Source organism: Ammospiza caudacuta, chromosome 3 (genome assembly GCF_027887145.1).
Source record: "Ammospiza caudacuta isolate bAmmCau1 chromosome 3, bAmmCau1.pri, whole genome shotgun sequence".
Classification (NCBI taxonomy): domain Eukaryota; kingdom Metazoa; phylum Chordata; class Aves; order Passeriformes; family Passerellidae; genus Ammospiza; species Ammospiza caudacuta.
The window spans coordinates 106826506-106848296 of NC_080595.1; the positions used below are offsets into that span (position 1 = coordinate 106826506).

The 21791-nt window shown below is 35.8% G+C and overlaps 1 protein-coding gene across 1 annotated transcript; it reads left to right on the forward strand.

Moving 5' to 3' along the window:
- Window positions 1–185: 185 nt before the first annotated feature.
- UFL1 (UFM1 specific ligase 1) lies at window positions 186–21539 on the forward strand. The gene is made up of 19 exons (XM_058801181.1): window positions 186–264; window positions 957–1102; window positions 1960–1988; window positions 2627–2724; window positions 3557–3671; window positions 3915–4045; window positions 4713–4771; window positions 8049–8195; window positions 9287–9462; window positions 10126–10305; window positions 10620–10737; window positions 12967–13089; window positions 14767–14887; window positions 15768–15931; window positions 17027–17157; window positions 17280–17360; window positions 18093–18178; window positions 18612–18792; window positions 19486–21539. Exons 1-19 carry the CDS (start codon window positions 188–190, stop codon window positions 19696–19698), a joined length of 2376 nt encoding a protein of 791 aa, XP_058657164.1. The 5' UTR covers window positions 186–187; the 3' UTR covers window positions 19699–21539.
- Window positions 21540–21791: the final 252 nt, after the last annotated feature.

Consider the following 21791-nt stretch of genomic DNA (forward strand, 5'->3'; position numbering starts at 1 on the left):
CTGGAGCCAGCCCCGACTGCGGAAATCGCTTTTTGCTCCTTTTCCCGCGGTTGGCTTTTGTTCCGCCTGTTTTCAATGACCCAACCCGCACAGGGGCTCCTCCGTGCCGCGGGGCGGCGCTGCGGGCGGAGGCCGGCCCCGCTCGCTGCCCGCCGCCGCCCGGCCGCGGCTGACGTGTCGCTGCGCCATGGCGGCGGCCTGGGAGGAGATCCGGCAGCTGGCGGCCGATTTCCAGCGGGCGCAGTTCGCCGAGGTAGCCCACAGGTGAGCAGGGCGGCGCCGGCACCGCCTGCTGCGCCCCTTTCCCGCGCCCCTTCCCCGCGCCGGCCGCCCTTTCCCCCGCGGCCCCCAGCCCGTGCACCCCGCGGGGCCCGGTCCGGCCCGGCCCCTCTCCCGTTCCCTGTGTCAGTGTTGGAGCCCCGCGTCCCTTCGGGGACCCCAGAGCACGGGCAGGCCCAGGGCAGCGACTGAGTGTGTAGTCATTGCTGAGTTGGAGTTGCTCAAAATCATCACGGCTTCAGTGCTTGGTTTCACTCTTCTGTCTGCTTGACTAGTTGAGGCCATTGCCCAGAACTTGTTTTTGTTAAAGAAAAATTAATCCGAAATGCGCAAAAGTAAAATAAAGGCGCACAGAAGTGTCATAGACACGAATTCTTTAATTACAGGCGTCCCCAAATTCACCAGCAGGTGCATTCTCACAGCTGACAGGGCTGAAAGCTGTTCAGGAGGAGAGTAAAAGTTTTGGAGAGATGACCCACTCAAGTGAAATCATATGGATGATTTGGTGGTTGTTAAGCAGGATACAGGCATTAATTTCTTAGTCTGAAAAAGTATGTTCACAAAGAACTGCAAGCAGTCTTCATAGTACTTCCCATGTTTAGTGTGTTTGAAATTTTAAAGGTAATTTTAGCAAGCACTTGCTTAGAATAACTGCTGACTCCTTCTGCTTCTGATAGATTGTCAGAACGGAACTGTATAGAAATTGTGACAAAGCTGATCGCAGAGAAGCAGCTGGAAGTAGTGCACACCCTTGATGGCAAGGAGTATGTCACTCCAGCACAGATTAGTAAGGAGATCCGCGATGAGCTCCATGTTTCTGGTGGTAAGTGTGTCACTTTTCTTCTTCCTTTGAATTTGGAAGTTAATTTTGAAGGCTACAAAAGATTTTGAAAGTTTTCAGTACTCTTAATCTTTCCGAAAAAGTCAGTTTGCTTCATCTAAACATTAATTCACCTACTGCTCTTTTATTTTCACTTCAGATCTGTGTTAGGCTTTTAGATAAGCATATCAAGGTAGGCTGTTTGGTTTGTCTTCACCCATGGGGAATTTCTGACATAAAGGTTGTATAAAAATCCTGTTGAAGGAAATTTGATGTTTTAATACAGTTAGTACCTGGCCAGGACGTTTGACCCTGTCTTGGAATTTAAAATTCATTCTCCTTTCACGCCATTGATAGTAATAATATTTGTAAATTGTCATTGAGAAGTTCTTTTATTTTACCAATGTGAAGAGCCACTTACATTGAAAGATATGACTTAGATATATAAGGAAGTTCAGATAGCTTTTTGTTGATGGCTTTAATAAGCAGGCAGTATTGTACTTTGAGTTATTCCTAAGGGTGAATTTCACTGAGTCATATGTTCAGAAAAATTGACTTCTTATTATGTCCATTCTGGTTAGCCATTTTCTCACTGTTATCACAGGTTTGCCTCAGTTTGTGTTTTGCCATGGTGCATCATACCATTGAGACAGCTTGGACTGAATTAAAATTTGGTGGGTTTTTTGTTATTAGCATCATGAAAGGTAGAAAGTTTTAACAATCTCTGGGCATTCGTGGACTAGTTTAATTGGTCTACAGAAAAAGTAATTAAATCTTTTGTGCACAATGATCTGTACTTTATTCTAAATCTCTTCAAATATGTTTCATGTGCTAAAAGTGTGTTTTATCTTTTCTTGAAGGTCGAGTTAACATTGTTGACTTACAACAGGTAACTTTAGTAATAAAAACTTTATACTTCTTTATTTTCATCACCATGTATGCTGTGAATACAGAGTTCATTAATTGAAACCTCTCTGCTTAGTGATAATCTAGGACTTCTGAAATTACTACTGATAAATACACTTTCTGTTTATGAACTCTTTCTTTGTAAACTAAGGAGGGCAGACTGAAAAGAAATATGTCACCCATTTAAATTTAAAGCTGCAGGAGGCTGCATTATTAGTTTTGCATGCCTCTTTGAATCTGTCCTCTTCCTTCATTATTCTTTGTGTCTCCACTAATCTTTGTCCTGCAGTAGTCTTCCTCTGTGGCTAATTTTTCCTTCAGGATTGAGCAAATTTACTTGGAAACAGAAAACCTTCCTAAAAGCCAATTTCCTATTTTGTCTTACTGCTTTCTGGTATTTTTTTATCACATAGTTTTCTTCAACCTTGTAACAGTTGCAAAGAGAGGTTTTTTTCTCTAAAGGATTGCTACTTTATTCCAAAACACAGATCAAGTGTATTTGTATGCAATAGTATAAAAAATAAGAGCATCTTTCCTCAAGATATAGGAATGTGTAACTAACGTCTCAATGTTTGAGAATGATTTTCAATTTAAAGTTCTGATAAGAGTTTTTTTTTTTAGGTGATAAATGTGGACCTTCTGCACATTGAAAACAGAGCTAATGACATTGTTAAATCTGAAAAAGGTATTCAGCTTGTACTGGGACAGCTTATAAATGAGTGAGTACCTTCAGGAGCAATATGTATAATTCATACCATGCTTATTTTTTAAACGCAGACTAAAACTTAGTGTCAAACCTTTGTTGCTTCTGAAGTGAAATACATTTTTCTTGGCTGATCTTAGAGCTGCTTGGTGGTGATCAGTGCTACTCTTAGCAGGTGAGACTTATCTCAGCAAAGCATCCAGTGAATCCATGGTGTAAAGGCCCTACTGAACATCTGTGTTCAGTGTCCTGCATTTAAGAGGCTTCATTTCTTACCCAGTGTGTCTGTGTACCACAGCCAGATCTCATTTGTTTCTAGTTTTGCTGTCTGCCTCAGCTATTGACAAACATTCTATCTCTTATTTTACCTCACAAGCCTAAGATGTTTGAGCTGGTTATTTCATGGCTTCCAGCACCCTAACAACCACTGAACTAATACCCTTATGGGGCTGTCCTTTTTATTGATTGAGCTTCAGGAACTATTTTTGTCAAATATGAAGTACCTGGCTCTCTTGAAATAGTTAAGACCTGTCTTGCTTACTTAAGCTGTTTTCCAATTTTCATTGACATTTTTTTCCTCTTTCTCTTGCTTGAAATTTTCGTACAAGTAGATAAATGCCCCATGTTACAACTAGCTACCTGCTTAGCAGGCTTTTTAAAAAAACACACACATTTTCCCTTACACTGTTCTCCTTTATTCATTTAAAATAACTTTTAGTTTATTTTTGCAAAGATGTAACAGAAAGAGGTATATTAAAAGAGGTCAGTTACTCAGTATGTGATCTTGAGGTTGACTTTGAATGTCACACTTAATGTGTTGTCTTTTCTTTTTCTCATTTTTACTAAAGGAGTTACCTGGATCAATTAGCAGAAGAAATAAATGATAAACTACAGGAAACTGGCCAGGTGACAATATCAGAACTCTGCAAGGCATATGACCTTCCAGGAGACTTCCTGTTACAGGTGATGGAAGCCACCAACCTGGCAAATGCAGGATTGGTTGTGACAACCTTCTTTCTTTATCTTTGCAATATCCATGGCTTTAGGTCACTGTTTTATGCAAAATTAATACAAAGGTTAAATCTTCATTTTCATGGTACATCTGCAAACTATACTTCTGTTTTCTGCAGAGTTTTCTGTCATTAGATACCCATATATCTGACGGAAGAAGGCATGCTTAGAAAAGCTCAATTTTTCTATTTTCAGGCATTATCCAGGCGTTTGGGTAGAATTATTCATGGCCAACTAGACCAGGAAAACCGTGGGGTGATTTTTACAGAAGCCTTCGTGTCCCGCCATCGAGCGCGCATTCGTGGGCTCTTCACTGCGATTACTCGGTAAATTGCAATGCTGCAACCACACAGTAAAATATTATTGCCATAGGTCTTTATGGTCCAGATTCACTTGTGTTTGAAAAAGAAAAAGGATCTATGGGTTTATTCCCCTAAGTGTAGTAAAATTCCTGGGGACCAGTTCTCCGTTACCTTAGACTCACTTGTTAGAAATAGGAACTCACTTTTGGAAAACAAGGGAAGTATTGTTATATTGTATATTGTTATACTGTATATAACAATATACTGTTATATTGTTATATACACTATACAACATACATTAGTGTTTTGGCTGAAGAAAATGTTACTCTGTAGTTCTTTTATTACTTTGTAGAATATCTGTCCTCTTGTCACTCCGCTGCTCCTTAGTCAGTTATATATTGATATGGTCACTACATATGATTATAGATAAGTTTTTCTTATTAAATCAAATTTTTGTGTCACTTTGTAGGAAGAGGAAAAACTTAACAAAGCAGAAGTTTCCTTACAATAATTATCATGGTTTTTGTGTTATTACTTCACAGTAATTCAGAATTAAAACCTTGTAAGCTATTTTAAACATCAGTGTAGTACCCTGAGGCTGTATTCATCTCTAGTAACCTCTCTTGTTTCTGGATTCTCCACATCAGTTTCATATAATTAATTTATATTTTGTTTTTCTTTTTTTCCCAAGGCCTACACCTGTAAGTAGCTTGATCACTCGGTATGGATTTCAAGAACATTTACTTTACTGTGAGTTTCATTCAGAATATTTTGTGTGTTTGTTAGGAAATCCTTTCCTCATTATCAAAAGTGTGCTTTCAAAGAAGCTTTTTAGCACATAGACTTAATTCTGAAATACAGAACAATGTGTTTCTCTTTAGTGTAGAAAGTATTAAACCCTTTGTGCTATCCATAACTGAAGGGATGTTCTCTGTATCCAGAGCAATGAAAACATTTGTTGACGAGATGCCTCTGGGGACAGAATGATGGAAGAAGCACAGTACTTATTTATCCATCTCTTTCATTATTTGCCCTTAGCTACTAGCAGTTTTATCACTGAAGCACACAAAAGGGGACAGATTTTATGTAGCCAAATGGCATTAATTGCTCCGGATTTGATTTACTGACTTTTTTCTGTGATAAAGGAGGCTAAGCTTTTGTTGTACTCTTAGTTGAATGACTTTATATGCTGAGAGATAAAACATATCCTTAAACTGTTTGCTTTTATTTTCCTTTTCTAAGTAGAAATTCATAAAATTCCCTATTCAGCAGCTTAAATCTTCAGGCTCTACTTGTTTGTCACTTTTTATGCCCTCCCCTCTTTCTCAAAAATGCTGCTTCAAGCATCATTAGTCTTCTGTGCTGGCTGACCAAGTGCTGCTGGTCTTTTAAAATCCTTTATTGGTTTTCTGTCTCTTCTCCTGAACCTTAATGCTTCTCTAGGTTGGATATTTTTGCCTTCAGGGCATTGTTCACTTTAGCTCAACTGTAATATCTCTCTGCTTATCCTGTTGTTCTCCACCACAGGCTTATTCATTAAAAATTAAAATCCTAGCACTTAAATAAAATCATATAAACAGTCTACTTCCACATGATCAATTTAAAATTTCCACCATTTTTTATGTGCCATCCAAGTTTTCATAGATTAAAGGGAAAATCTGTCGAATTGCATTATAATCTTGTCTCAATACCCAGCAAATTTCAGATAAGTCCTTCAAGTACATCATCATGTTTTGATGATGTACAGTGTTAATTGGAATTGAAGTTCTTGTATTCTCCTGACACCAGTGAGCATCACAATACGTTCTTCTAGTATTTCAATGGGGTTTTTTTAGTGAGTTTTTTTCATTCTTTTCTTTATTTTTTTTTACTTTCTCTCATTACCTCTGCAGCTTCTAAGTTTCAAAGAGCTTTTTATCTTTTTATTTGCTGCCAGATTTTATTGTGTCCCTTTGCTGAGATACCATTTCTATTTCACAAATGTTGCAAACTTGAAAAATACCTTTTAATGATGTAACTTTTTAGCTTTTTATGTCTGTTGCTGTTAGCAATGTGTTTAAAAGTGATCATCAGTTTTCTGTCTCTTCCAGAATAAAAATGTAAGTTCGGTGTAATATTTATATTATTTGCAAACAGCTAATTATTTAATCAATACTTGAGTTTACACAGGGTAAATATTATTCTTTGGTTCTTTCACATAGATGGGCTGCTATTCATCTTAAGCTCTCATAAAGTTACAATAAAAAGTAGTTTTAGAAATGTGAAACTCTTCAGGTTAAGACTAATTACAAAGCATAATGAAATAACAGATGTTATTCACTTTTGGGCATTGTATTGTGTGTAGGACTGACATGGAGGGACACTTACCATCTTTGTCAGACTTTGATGGAGACCTAATAGGTCACTACAAACTACTTGGTCACCTTTAAAAATAAATGAGAATTCATGGTAGTTCTACAGGGATCCTGTTGTTTTAAAACAAAATACTGTCTAGACATAACTGTAGCAATGCACTGTGAAGTCACTGAGAGCACCTCCACTGCCCTGGAGGTTTAGAACTGGCACTTGATAAAATACAGAATTTAATTGATGTGTTCATTTGACTTCTTTTCTTCTGACATCTTCTTTCTGTAAAGAATAGATTTTTTTCTTTTCCTGCATGAATAGATTTTTCAACCAACTTTGTGGTGTTCTAGGAAAGTCTAATTATTTTTCCTAAAAACTTTGAATAAAAAGAAGTTGAAATTGCAAACAGAGAACCATTCTGTATTATCTAACAGTTGCTTAAGTGGAACAGACACCTTGACTCTATTTTCTAGGGCAACTAAAATATTAGGAAGTATAAAAAACTTACTTTATTTCCAGAATTGGCCTTAAAAGTTCCATTTTACTCAATGTAACTGAACCATAGTAGAACATAATTCCCGGTTTTTGTCTTAAATTACATAAAGCTATATCTTGTTTAAATCAGTTTCTCTTTCTGCTGCATTTTTTCAGTGTAAGTATTGTTCAGCTTTGCTAGTGGCAGTTGTGCTCAATAGCTGCTAGCCTATAGAAGCTCATCTACACTATGGGCATATCTGACAAAAACTGTCATGATTTGCTGTGCACTGTTTCTTCTGGAACTGGGCTTTCAGGTAAACTTTCCTGCGTAAGTGAGCTGGACCTCTGTGTGCTGTACTAAGCATGTTGAAGTGTTGATTGCTGCTTCTCTTTAATGAGGAAGAAGTCTTGCCATGTGATACCATTTAATGTTTTGTTCCAGAGCAAAACACGTCTTTTAATGAAATAGAAATGAACATAAACTGAGTATTAAAAAAAGCCATTTGGCAAAGCTCTGGAAATTAGCAGAGTTAGCAGTTGGTGTCACTGATTTTTTAAAATGTATCTCTCGTATTGCAGAAAGGCGGAAGCAGATCATAGGAGGCAAATCAGATATTCCTATGCAATTTAAATGGATTTTAAAAATCTTATTTAGCATTGAGAAGTGCTTAGTGCTTCGGTACTGCCAGTTACCAATATGTTTTTTGTTAGCAGTATTCTCAAGAGGTTATTATTGGCAGCTGTGTTATGCAGTTTAGGTAATGACTTTTCATGTCATTTTCTGCATCCAGATTTTTTTTTTTTCCATTTTGGTTAATGTGCAAGCAATGAATTTAAAAAAAATTACTAATAAAATGCTATTATATTTTACTGTTCTGGTCAGAGAAAGAGTCTTCTATGTCTGCATTTTTCAAATTAAAACTAGAAGTGCCCTGGTATATATCCAATAAAAAACATTTTGATCCTGCCATTGTGGCTCACTTTTTAGAAACATTGTCTGATTTGTCTCATTTCCAGAGCTTTTTTGAAGAAATTCTCTTAAGTGTTAAAAATAATTGATAGAGCTTGGCAATGTTTTATTAGAACAAGCACAAACTAATTGGTGGAAAGAAAGGAGAAACAAACCAGGGAAAATAATTACTATCTTTTGATTAATGGATATACTAACTTAGGAAACATCTCTTCCTTTATTTTCCTCTTGTAGCTTTGCTAGAGGAACTTGTTAATGCTGGTCGTCTGAAAGGCACCGTGGTTGGTGGGAGGCAAGATAAGGCTGTGTTTGTTCCAGACATCTATTCCAGAACACAGAACAAATGGGTGGATTCCTTTTTCAAGCAGAATGGTTACTTAGGTAATTAATCTATATTCCTATAGATAAAATAGCTTTCTAAAACTAGTGTAGGTAATTGGTCTTACCTTAATATAGCCAGCGCTTAGGGTGAAGCCTCATAAGGAGAAGTGGAAACCAATGCAGTGGCTGATACTCCTTTGCTCAAACTCCACCTTGCTCATAATGATGTGTGTTACTTTATCACAATGAACTGTATTTCAGCAGAGGGACTGTACTGCTAAACAGTAACTATTTCTCACAAACAATTACAAATGCTGGTTTTGTTACTGCTCTGAAAACATTGATTAGCCTGCTCATTGTAGACTTTTCAGATCATCATGGCTGCAGTTTCAGGCCAGATGTCCAGATTAAAACCAAACTTTGGTCCAAACATGCCATGCTCAGGAAGAACTTTTTTCCAAAATAATATTTGTAGAACTGGAGTGAGTAGCACTAGTTTCCTGATTAGAATCCAGACAATTATATCTAACTTGAAGCTGAGTGATGCTGGATGATGGTGTTGTGAAACACCATGAGCTGTGGGAAAATGTGGATCTGAATAAAGAGAGGAATATCCCCTTATGGTCCCAAATGGTCAGGCCCTAAGTAGCTGTTATTCTTGCAGATTGAAAAGGTTCACCCTAACTTAAAATAAATGATAGTATCAAGTGTTTCTGTAACACTGCTTGACTGATGGAGTGTCTGTGAGTCTTTGAATGTTTTCCACACATCTTAAGATAAACGACTAAATAGTTGAAAACAAAACACTTGGACACTGTAGGTATTGTAAATATTGTTCATTATATATTAGAATACTTTGGAAAGATATGACTGCAAATACGAACTTAATGGTATAAAAATATGAAAAAGCCAATTTTCTAAACTCAGATCAAAGTCACATCCATGATTTAATCTGCCTACTTCTATTAAGAACATTTAGATGTAGCTTGTACTGAACTAACTTTTAGGTCAGCATTAGCTTAAGGCTGCATTGACTTGTATAAAAAATGTGTTTAACTCTTCGTTTCCTGCTTTCAAATTAAAGTCATCTCATAAGATCTTGTATGTATATAAAGGAACTAAATTTTAACAGACATCTAACTGTTTTACAGAATTTGATGCATTGTACAGACTTGGCATCCCTGACCCAGCAGGCTACATTAAAAAAAGATACAAGTCTGCACAACTCTTATTTCTGAGAGCAGCTTGTGTTGGTCAAGAGATTGTGGATCAAGTTGAAGCCTCTGTGGAGGAAGCCATCAGCTCTGGAAACTGGATAGATGTAGCAGTAAGCAATCCTTTCAATTGCTTTGTTTTTTTTTTTTTTTTCTTATTTTTATGTCAAATGATACTTTATTGAAACTACATATATGTGTAATGAAATTCTATGTTGTCAAAGAAGAAAATTCAGGCTAATTAAAATGACAGGTAAAAGGGCATTATTTGCCTTTGATTTGACCTGAACAAAAACAGGGGAAGGACCTACTGGCATTCAGTTTATAGATATGTGAGACTAACTTTCATTTCAAACTAGTGTATTTCTCTACTAGAGAACAATATATTACTGTTGGGCTTTTTTTTTTTTTTTGAGAAAATGTCTAAACGAAATGCTTACAACACTTTTGGTGAGCAGAGGGACCTTAGCCACTTTGTCCTAAGTCCTAATTTTAGGCCTTACAGCACTACCTTTTTTGCTCTGAAGTGCTGCTGATGTTCTGTGTTTGGTGTTGCTTTGTAGCTGTTGTACCATGCATTTGCCCAGAGGTAACACATATTTCTATAGAAATGTGGATTTGCATGTTAGAAGATTTAAAATAGTGTGTAGTCTTAAATTAGTAGCTTAATTTGAAAAGTGCAGTGCTTTCTGAATAGTTAGTAGGTGTCAAAAGGCCTCTGTCTATTCTGTTTATCCACTTACAAGGCTGCTGTATTTTAATCTTCTTTACCCTAGACTCTTCTGCCCAGCTCATTGTCAGTAGAAGATGTTGGGATTTTGCTCCAGCAAGTGATGAGGTCTTTAAACAAAAGCTCTTCAGGTTTGGTCTTCAATGACACCATTGCAGTCAGTGAGAAATTTCTAAGCAGCTGTGCTGAGCTCTTTTCTGATCTGATGCAACAGAAAGCAGAAAAGGTACAGTAGGTTTTTGTTGGTCAAGATGCAGTGCACGTTGAGTTTTGGAGTAAAGTTCATGGGACTTTCCAGTCTCTGTTAAAATTTCTGTACATCTCATCTGAAATACAACTAGAGAAGAAGCAAGACAAATAACAGCAGGTTTCTATATTTGATGGGTGTAATTTATATTCTGGTGTACTCAAGAAGTCCAGTCTTGTGTTGCACTTGGAAAATGTGATGTTTGATTTGTGTACTTGAAAATGGCGAGCTGGCTTAAATGTTTCTTCCATTGCTGTATCTTTTTGCTATGGTGTGCATGTTCTTCCTTTTAGGAAATTAAAAACAACCCTGTTAATTTAATCACTGAAGAGGATTTAAAACAGGCTTCTTTAGAGAACTCGTATGCTAATAAAAAAGACAAAAAGGATGAAAGAAGAAAGAAAGCAGCAGGTAAGATATCAATATTCAGCTTAAGCAAAAAAAAAACAAACTAATTTGTTTTGTCTTTGAAATACTCAAATATAAAATTAGTATATTTTTTAGTCCATTAAATGCTTCCAGTCTGTTGCTTAAGATATTTAAGAAATAATCCAGCTGCTTACCATTATACTGTGGATATGCATGCATCTCAGCTATGCCAATGAGAACTAATTTCAGACTTAGAAATGCAGAGGAAGTACTGTAAAGGACTCTTGAGTAGTTCAACACAAGTGAACAGTTTTTAGAAGCAAGGAAGCCTGTGTTCATTTATTATTTTATACAGTATGATCACACAAGACTGAATAAAAGCAGTATTAGCTCAGGGACCTCTCTACTATGTTTTATTACACAGTACATATAAAATTTTAGTCTCCATTTTTCAGGGGTCCAGGAAAATTACTATGTTTCTTATTATTGGTCTTTGGATGTTAATTCCAAAATAACTTCTTCTAAAATTAGAATGAGTTTTTGGGATATTTTTTTTTTGAGGAATACTTGTCATCTTTTCTGAGAAAACAATGCCATGGAATTTTCTGGTTTTGCACATGTAACAGTTACTTGGAGATTTAGACAGTTTACCTTGAGGTATATTCTGGATTAAATTAATCCCAAACCTTACTTCATTTGTGTGGTGACTGTTTGGAATAGATTTCAGTTGAAGGAAGAATAAATATATGTGGATTTAACCCTTTGAAATCATCCTGCTTTTTAAACCGGTATTCAGTCTGAAGACTATGAATCCCAAAAACTTTGTGTGATTCTTGTGCTGTTGCAACAGAGCTGAGCAATCTATGTTGAACTCACTTGCAGAGTGTTACTGTGCTACTGAAAGTAAGAGCATTAGAGCACTGGTGCATCTGGCTTGATTGAATATACTCATCTGCAAAATAGAACATTCTACTCTTAAAAAAGAGCATGAGTAGGCCTGAGTTGATATGGAAATTAAACTTATGCTTGCCACAAGAGATGGCAGATTTTTCTAGGCCATAGCTAAGGTAGAGAAGCTTGAATCTTTAATTGAGTTGTCATAATAGAATGACTTCAGTTTCCAGCCCTCTGAGGAGTGAGACTCTACTGAGCCTGTACCATGTTTCTAGACAAATTGATACCTACAGGTAACATGCTGCACCATCAGTGAGCACTACCCTGAAATGTTTTATTATGGACTGTTATGTGCATTACCTAAAAAGACCCCAACATAACAGTTTTATGTAATGTAATTACTGTAATGCAGTCACATTTCAAATAAGTTTGTGAAAAGCACTATTTTTTGGCTGTTCCTGCAGAGTGATGCTTAAAAATCCATCTGTGGCATGTAACAGATGCAGTTAGCTTTTTAAGGAAGAGCACCATGTCTTTGTGTTTCCTTTTCTTAAAAAACAGTAGTTACATAATGTAGTTACTTGAAACCTTGGACCATATTTAAATGGAAAAAACACCCGCTTTCTCAATGCATATATGTCTAGCACCATGGAGTTTAAATTTCTTCTAAGTGAAAAAATAACAGAAGAGGTTGTGAAAAAGGGAAGAAAGAGCAGAACAGCTTGTCTTGTGGAGAGTAGAGATTCTGTCTGCAGTTGCATACATTGATTTCAGAACTTGTGAACAAAGTAATTTGTTATGTGTGTCAGAGCTGGAACATCCCATTACTCTGTAGTCATCTAGGAAAAGTTGAAAGGGATCAAGGTCTCGAGTTAATTGAATGTGTACTTCCAATAATATTTTGGGTAAATGCTTATAGTGTAGGATTCTTTCTCTGAAAATTAACAGTTACATTATCTAACATAATTTTTATAAAGTCAAGTTATTTAGCATCACTGAATAAAAATTCTAAATGCTTACTAAGATGCTGTTTTCAGCTGACAGAGATCTCCTATTACATTATGGACCCTGGTATCTCATCTGTTTTTAGCTGAAGCAAGATACTGCTTTTTTTTTCTTCTTTTTATTATATGTGCATTTGATGTTTGTGTTTATTAATGACAGTAGCTTACACAAAGCTTTGCTTCAGTTGCTTTTTTTCTTAAGAATGAAACTTATGGCCTTAAGATTCTGAAATACATGTTCTAGGTTGTGTTTAGAATCAGGTTATGGTTTTCAATCCAGCATTAACAAGTAACATAGATAAATTACTGTGGCATTGAAAACTTTTTAAGTGCTGCAAGTTTCCTGTGTACTAAGCAAGTAATTCCCCACCAGAGGGCAGTGGAAGCGTGAGAGGAGGAGGTGGTGGGAATGCCAGAGAGATAAAGATCAAGAAAACCAAGAAGAAAGGAAGAAAGGATGCTGACAGCGATGAAGAGTCACAAGGGCCTGCCACAGGTTTGTCATTTTATTTTAGACACTATCTATTCATATCTATTCCACATGGTTTTACTACTTTGTTTTTTTCCTACATGTCTGTTCTTCCCCCACTGTTTAGATAGGGTCAGCTAAAATGTCAAGAAGATGAGAACACTATTTACTTAAAATTGTATCTATGGGTCTGGTATTTAAATTAAATGGACGTTACATGTTCACTGAACAGTATAACTTAGTCTTTAAAAAGGAAGTTTAAGTCAAGGAAATAATACCATTGTATATTCATTCTTTTATTTTATGTAGGAAATGCCGTAGATTTTGGGGTGAATGTTACACTTGATTTTGTAACACCTGCTGCATAGTGTTTGATAAATGAATGGCCTAAATTAACAAATCATAGCAATCAAACAGTTTTTTTCTTCATAGGAATAAAATACACAGTCAAAACTAATGTTTTGATAGTTTTAATATCACTTCTTATTGCTGGTGCCTGTTTGTCCACTATTAAAAGGAGCATGAATGGCTTGCTAAGTAAAAGCTAACATTTTTAGATTTAGAGCAAACAGTGGTTGCAAATGAGGCAGCCATGTTCTTTCTTTTGTTTGCTGGAGAACCAGAAATGTGTGTGCTTCCATTTTTTATGTAGGATCGAGGCTTTAAATACTGAGTGAAAGATACTTTGAAACATGATATTTGATGTGTGAAATACACTGTAGTAATTCTGTTTGATACTGTTCTCACAGTGTACTGTAATTCACATATAAATGGAATTATTTTTCAGGACGACTCAGTTACTGAGTAAAACAATGTTCAGTCTCTTCTGGTTTTTGGTGTAGGCTTTCTGTTCTGCCCTTATTGCTGTATTATAATAAATAGCTTGAACCACAATCTCAAGGTAAACTCAGATGAAACCATTCAAGTATAAATAAGGTCCTTTTTAAAACCTGATTTAACTTCCCTTTTCACTTATTTATAAACCTTGTATGTTCATTACTGCTGTGGCTCAACAAGGAACATCATTGATCTCCATACTTATGTACACAATAAGCCTGTGTTAAGGTACATCTGGAACATGTCCTTTTCTGGTTCTCTGTTCTGATCTCATTCTTACATGTAAAAATTCTACAGCACCCGGGAAAAGTTCATGTTTTGTGCAAAACTGAAATACAGATGCACTAAATTGTATGCATATAAGTTGCTTTTATTACAGGAACACCTTGTTTGATGTAATTTATCATGTTTCAGATTTTATACTGTAACCTCAAGTTTAGGACACTGTGTTACATGATTGTGTACCTTACTAAATGGAGTTTAAAAAAATAAAAACAATAGCGTTGTGAAATCCTTCAAGTAGGAACACTCAATTCAGTTTTGGCACTTTATTTGGTCTTGGTGACATGGTTTCTAAAATAATGGGCCAAGCAGAAAAAAAAGTGTCACCAAAAATACATATCCTCATACACTACTTCAGTTGTCTATTACAGAAACTTCTAAGTGATCAAAAGAGAGATTTTGTCAGTTTTTCACATGTGTAAAATTCCGCTGTCATGTATAATCATCCCAGTTTTTCCATTGTTGATAAGCATTTCTTCTATGGTGATTGGAATTTAAGGCTTTCCAGTGTCTCATGGCACAGAGTAATTGTAGCAATACTAAATGGAATGTTTTCTCAGTGAGTGTTATTTATGGCCACTACAGGTAGGAGTAAGAAGCTGGAGTTCTCTTTCATGTCACAAGAGGAAATTGAGGATGTTTTAAAGACCCGCCTGCAGGATTGCCCTGAAGAGCTCATTACAGAAATTGCTGAACATATAAGAAGGTAATTTCAATAATTCAGCTGGAGTTAGAAAAATTGTGATTCACTTCAGATGAATCTACACTTCAGTCTTTTTTCTTGCTTAGAAAAGAGGATCTTGTTGATGGAGAATATTGTGTTTCATGTCTTTCTGTACAGCTCCCTGTTACACGTTTTATGTATTAGAAAGCTGGACTGACACAGGAATGTGCTTCTGCTTAGCAGTACATGGTCCTGCAAGCTCATTTTCAGCTTCATGGGTGTATTTACACCCCCCCACACTGGGGTTTCAGCTGTCCCATGTTCTGGACAGCCTTTGATATATGTTCATGTTTGCTGGCATCTGTGTCTCCACAGGTACCCATGAGAGTAGGATAGTAAGTTATTTTAGCAAACTGAGCTATGCAAAGATTAATAACTTCTTTTAAAAGATATTCCATACCAAAGAGAATGTGAATATGTATGTTCAGAGCAAAAGGAACATGAGATAAGACCGTAATAGCCAAGCTTGAATAGACCTGGAGTGCCATAATAACTGCATTTTTAGAAATTTGTCCAGAGGCCCCTGAAAGTTTGTGAATACCATTGCTACTAGAAATCCCTTTATCTTTCACCTTTTTCCCATTGAGGATTGTGAAAACCTTGGCATATATTTATATACCATACATACTATAATATTAGAACATCTGCCATTAAGTATAGTTTAATTAATATTTTCATTTCTTCATTTTTTTTCTGATTTTCATAATTGGCTTTTTGTTTATCTCACGGTTCTGTAGCATTCATGTCCCCATCATTTACTACATAATGAGGTCATTTTCTCTGTTGCTGATATATTTGGGAAAACCTTGTACAGTTTCACACTTTGCTCAGTGTTTTCTCCTTTCTCCTTTCCTGTTCTAAGACCTTTGACAAAAACTTACCAGGAGGTTGTGCGTTCCGTTTTTACATCTTCCACATCTTCCTCTGGAGCCAACAGAAGACAGGCTATGAAGGACTTGCAGGAGGAATTCTCAAACCTGTACAACAACATTCGGTTATTTGAAAAGGGAGCAAAGCATTTCACAGGTACAAAATATATACTTTGAAAAATGAATATGCTCCTTCAAGGATGCTAAATTTATTCCAGAATCTACATTAAAGGTCAGACAGGAGCTAGAGTTTAAAAAGGAAAATCTAGAAAGAAAAAGCTAGAGATGTGTTTAGTATGCATAACACTGGCTTTATGCTGAAGTGCATAGCTTTGCACAGTAATTGAAATTCATTCTCTTTATTTCATATCCATATTCTGTTACCTTATGTCAAGGTAACTGTGTTCTTGTCTTTCCTTCCCAAGTGTCTGCATTCTTTCCAATTTTTCACTGTCCAGATGAAAAAAAGAAAAAAAAGGAAAATATTAGTATGCTCATTTTATTCTGTCAACTGTGCCACTAATGAAAAAATTGAGTACCATCTGATTCTAAGAAGCTACTGTTTAAACCTCATAGATTTGATACTGAAAGTAGCTGCTGCTTGAGGATAGTCTGTCAGATTTGTTTTGTAGAGGTTTGCTCTGTAAGGAGTGACAGAAAAGTTAGCATTAGGAAAATACTGTAGACATTTCCAAGATTCTCTGCTCTATTCAGCTTTTGTCTAGAAAATTGCCAGTGGAGATCTTCTAGCAGAAGGAAACATCAGCAAAACTACCTGATATTTCTTTATTTTGGAATATGTAGAATTATTTCCCATTAGCCCTTGTTCTTGGGCATGTGTTCTGTAGCCTCTTTTTTTTTTTTTTCCCAAATTCATTATTTCAGTCTTGAAGTCACATGGCTGTTCTTCTATTTAACTGCTTGTCCTGCAGAATTTTCCTTTGTATGCTCTTTGTTCAATAGCAGTGGTTCAGGAGGATTGTACAGGGTTGTTTACTGCTTATACAGGTACACCTTTGAAATACTAGCAATGCATTAAAATGTTCTTACAGACCTGAAAGCTCACATTTTTCACTGAACAACATTCCATAACAATGTCACAGCAAATGAGGGATGTTATCTTCATGTATCCAGATAACTTTCTCATACTGCTCATGGTTGATAGAGTCCACAGGTAGGAAGGTGCTGTGATAGCATCATAGGAACCAGATGATTATAATAAGTTACTTTAATCACTTATTTGTTTTAACAGATGATACTCAGACTAACCTTGCCAAACACCTGTTGAAGACTCTGTGTACAGACATTACAAATCTGGTTTTCAACTTCTTGGCATCTGAGTCAATGATGACTACAGAAAATTACTCTACAATCACAAGTGAGGTACAAAAATAAAAGCTCCTTTGTAACAGTCTCGAGTAGATCAGTGATATTTTTTCAATAATATGCCAGCATCTAAAAAGATGATTAATATTACAGGTTATTTCCATTCTTGTCCCATACAGGGCAGAATCAAGATTTTAGGTAAACTGCCAGAAGATACCAAAGGTCCTTTAACTAAACTGCATACTTCTTTGAATGGCAAGGTAAAAATCAAGTTCAGATCTTCTGTTTTGCTGATAGAATGCTAATAAATAGCTGACACATGTAGTTTACTATGTAATCACTGCTGCTGTGAAGTTTGGAGGTAAAATAATGTTTTGTATTTGTGTAAAGCAGTGAGAGAAAGTGTGCTTTTGTATCTGTGAATGTTCAGAGATGAAAAGGTGATCTTAGATTTTGATACTGATAGTCACCTTTGGCTCCTTGCTGCCATATGGAATCCAGGGTGCCTTTCATAGGCAGGTGAGAAGAGTGAAAACTGAGTGAGAATCTCCAGTGTAAAGTAGTTGATGTTTTTGTATTTTGTTCCCAGAGTTCTTGATGTTTTTCCATGTATTCCTTAACTAGTAAAATTATGGATAATTTAAAGAAACCCCAAATGTTCAGATTATGGCAGTGTAGGCACAAGGAGATTTATTTATTAATTATTTTATGCAAAAGGCCATACTGAGGTGTTTCTTAATAAAAATATATCTGTAAATAATTGTTGAACATGTATTCATTTTTAATGAATTACAGTTTGGGTTAGTATTTAAGTATATGAACTGTTGTAGATGAACAAAGGTAATTTCTACTAAATACCTGTTACTTTCTCTTTTCTTCTGTAGTTTATTTCAAGTGTATTCACAATCATCTTTTGTGTGATTAATTGTGAACAGTAGTTATTTTTTTTTATAATCTGCAAACAGATTAAATATTTCTATTATTTTTAATAGAGTATAGAAGATTTTCTTTCGTGCCTTGATTCTGCAGTGGATATTTGTGGTGTTATGGTGAAAAAAGGAGACAAAAAGAAGGAAAGGTACCTTAATTTTATTTATTCTATGAAATGTGGCTATATTGCTGAACAAACGTGGGATGGTTAGTATGAGAGCAGTCATACTTAGTGGGTAAGAGGCAGTCCTTCTTTCCAAACTGCTTAACTGAAAAACAGCAAGTCAAGCAGTTCTAAATCCATGGGAGAAGGAGGAGAATTCACATTTAGCTAATTTTGTTGGCTCACTAACTTTCTGTAGTATAAATTCCCTAGGGGTCTTTCAAAATCTGAGCTATGCCAGTGATAGTTCTTTAGGTTTTTTTTTTTTCAATTAACATTTTGGAATTCCGCATAAATAAATGGTCAGAGAAGAAAATTAAAATTAATTGATGTTAAATAAGTTTTAGCATATGTGATCAACTACTATAGGATAAAATCATAGAATCATATTTTTGTTTCATATATTCTTGTTCCTTAGGCAAGTCCTGTTTCAGCATAGACAAGCTCTGATTGAACAGCTCAAAGTCACAGAAGATCCAGCTCTTGTTCTGCACCTGACATCAGTATTGTTATTTCAGTTTTCAACTCACTGCATGCTTCATGCACCAGGAAGATCAGTACCACAGATAATCAATTTCCTAAGTGGCAAGATCCCAGAGGTATTCTTTTCTAGCTTTTTAAGGGGAAATTACCTTTTTTCTACAACAGAGCATGAAAATTTTGCCTTACACTGTTTTTGCTGCATAAACCTGACACTGTTTGATTTCATGCCTAAACATCACTTTATGTGCAGAATATACAGTTGCTCTGATCTGGACTGCATTGCAGATCAATCTCTTCATGGATCTGTCATCAATTTTTTTTTAATAAAATTAAAAATCTGTTATCAGTCCTTTGAATTAACCATAGAGACAGCTCTGTCTTGGGGGATATTACGATTCTTACAATGGAACATTTTTACATCTTTCCTCTGAGCTAGAGCATGGTTGCTTTTTAAACTTTTCTAATCCAGTTTTAAAGAAAGATGTACCTCTTAAAGAGCAAATACATACAGGTTCTGTATTTTATACTGCTGAAACTGGTGATGCTTACTAACTGTATTGCTTTCATGCTTCACTGGTTATTGTCCTGTTTTTGCAGCACTTGGATGCTTTCAGTTTTTTGCCTCTTTGAATGTCTCTCAAAATTTAGGTTGTCAAGTACTTTGTTAAAAATATATTTCTGTATTACTAACTCTCTTTGCCCAAGAATGGGAGAATGCTTTTAAAAAAATTACATCTTTAATTATAGGTCTGTCTACCTTTTCTGTAACATTGACATTCCCTGGGTTTCTTCTCATTTTGTGCCCTCAGGATCAGTATTCGCTGATAGTCAAATACCAGGGATTAGTGGTGAAACAATTGACCAGCCAGACTAAGAAAACTGAACATGGAGACAGTGAAACAAAAGATAACATGGAAGAGGAGGAAGGAGCAGAAAGCATTCGAAAAGAGCTTCAGGAAATCACTACCTCTATCAAAGATCTTGTTCTCAGACCTAGGAAATTTTCTGGAACAGAGGAATGAAACTTACTCAGCGCATCCACCTCCATGACAGAGTCAGACTTTATTTTCTTCTATGCTGAAAAGAAAGGACAACAGAAAATGCTTGACAGACTTCAAATTTGGCCTCTAGTAGTTTGCAAATTACAGCCAGGGAACACAGTTGCTGGGTGATGGTGGCAAATGGAATTTTGTTACTTCCACAGTGTACTTGTAACACACATTAATGTAGATGTGGCAGAACACAGTAGTGGATGCTTTGGGTACAAAACCAGTGGGTTTTTATTGGCATCCTTATGTGAGACCTCGAGAAATTACTCTTCAAATAACAGTGTATTTTGTTCCATACACACACAGGCTGATAGTTTTACTTCTCTGATTTGGATTTGTAGTGAGATAAGGATCGCATATAAGGCTGTCTGTCTTAATTTCAAATACTGGTTTTAGAACGTATGCTGATACCTAACAGCACACCAGCAAAGGCCATCTTTACTCTGGTGTCATTAGTGGATGTTTTCAGTTTCTGTTCACTGGACTGCAACAGTAAAAACACTTTGAGTACAAGTGGATGTAGATAAACTTAAGGAAAGTGATCCACTACTAATGTGAGTTTCATGAACACTCAAGTTCATGAACATCAGCACACTGATACTACTGATGTATTCTGCTAATGTCTGAATAGCTGTTCATTTAAAACTTGTAATCCAGAAAAGGTGACTCTCTTTTGCATTGGCATTTTGGGAGCAGATAAATTCTGTTAAACTTGCCATATTGTACTTGCCATGTGTTTATTCAGCGGATTTGTTGAGTCCAGTTCCCATAGCAGATAGATTTCCATTTGCATTCTGTCAGCTCTTGAGAGAACTTGTGGTGTTCTGTTTATCCTGAGTTTCTTGAAAATAATTTAGTTCATTATCTTTCTACATAAACTTCATAGACAGAAGTACTGCTTCCCTCAAGTTTTTTGTGAGCCTTATATTTACATTAACAGTACTTTATGTCTTCAGGAAAGTACAAAAATGTGAAAAATTGAGTTCTATCATTATTAATGCCATAATTCTTGTATGGCAGATATACTTCTAAATTTATTTTGGAGAGAAGATAATTTTTAAATTTGAAATATCTAAGTTTTGTTACTTCAGTAATACCCATTGATTTCAGGTATGTAATTTCAGGGGGCTTGCATAACATCAAGGTTGAGTAATAAGAGATGGAAAACGTTCTTTTCACTAAAAATGTCATTCACTTGCCAAAGTTCATTTGTCCTTGCCAAAGTTAATGCTCAAAGAGGGCAAATTTTGTGCAAATTCTGCTCCATTCAAATTTTTCTGTTTTCCAACAATTCACACATTCTTGTGAGTTTAATCATAAATTGCAATTTATGATTAAACATCCAATTGCAACAATCGAAGAGGCCAGGTGTGGAACTCCAGTAACAGAGTAACAAATGTTAAGGTAATTTTGGTGATATAAACAATAGAATTTTACACATATTTAAAAGGCAGTAATGTTTAACAATGTTCATGCCAATGCTGATCTTTTATCAGCCATGAGGCAAGAAGTAAAGGCAGTTGTTTCTCTTTCCTTGGTGGGAGGTTATAACAGCTGACAATGAAAGACAGTGGGGAATAAAAGACAATAAATATTCAGGTTGTTGAACTTTAGGAAATGGTTTGTGTACCAGGAATAGGTTTGATTTCATGCTGTTTAGCCAGAATAATTAATAAGTTCCTATAATGAATGTAAACAATTTTATATGACATTGAGCTCTTTTGTAAATAATATGCTATATGAAATTCTGTATGCAAATAAGAAATTATTTTAATAACATTAAATGATGAATGAAGTATTTGAAGAGCATTCTGTTGAGATCGCCAGTGTTTGATCATCTTGCAACTTGCAGCTTTCAAACAGCAATAGGTAATATGCACTGTTAGACTTAACACACCATTCTGAGTGTCCCTGTGTTTTTGTTTGGTATAATAATCAACTTACTGCAGAATTTATTTTATCATGTGTTCAACTTGCTATATTCCAGCCTATGTTATAAGAAGGATTTAAAAAATAGATTCTTTAAAGTAGATAGAATGGAAACGGTTCCATTGTATCTACTTTGA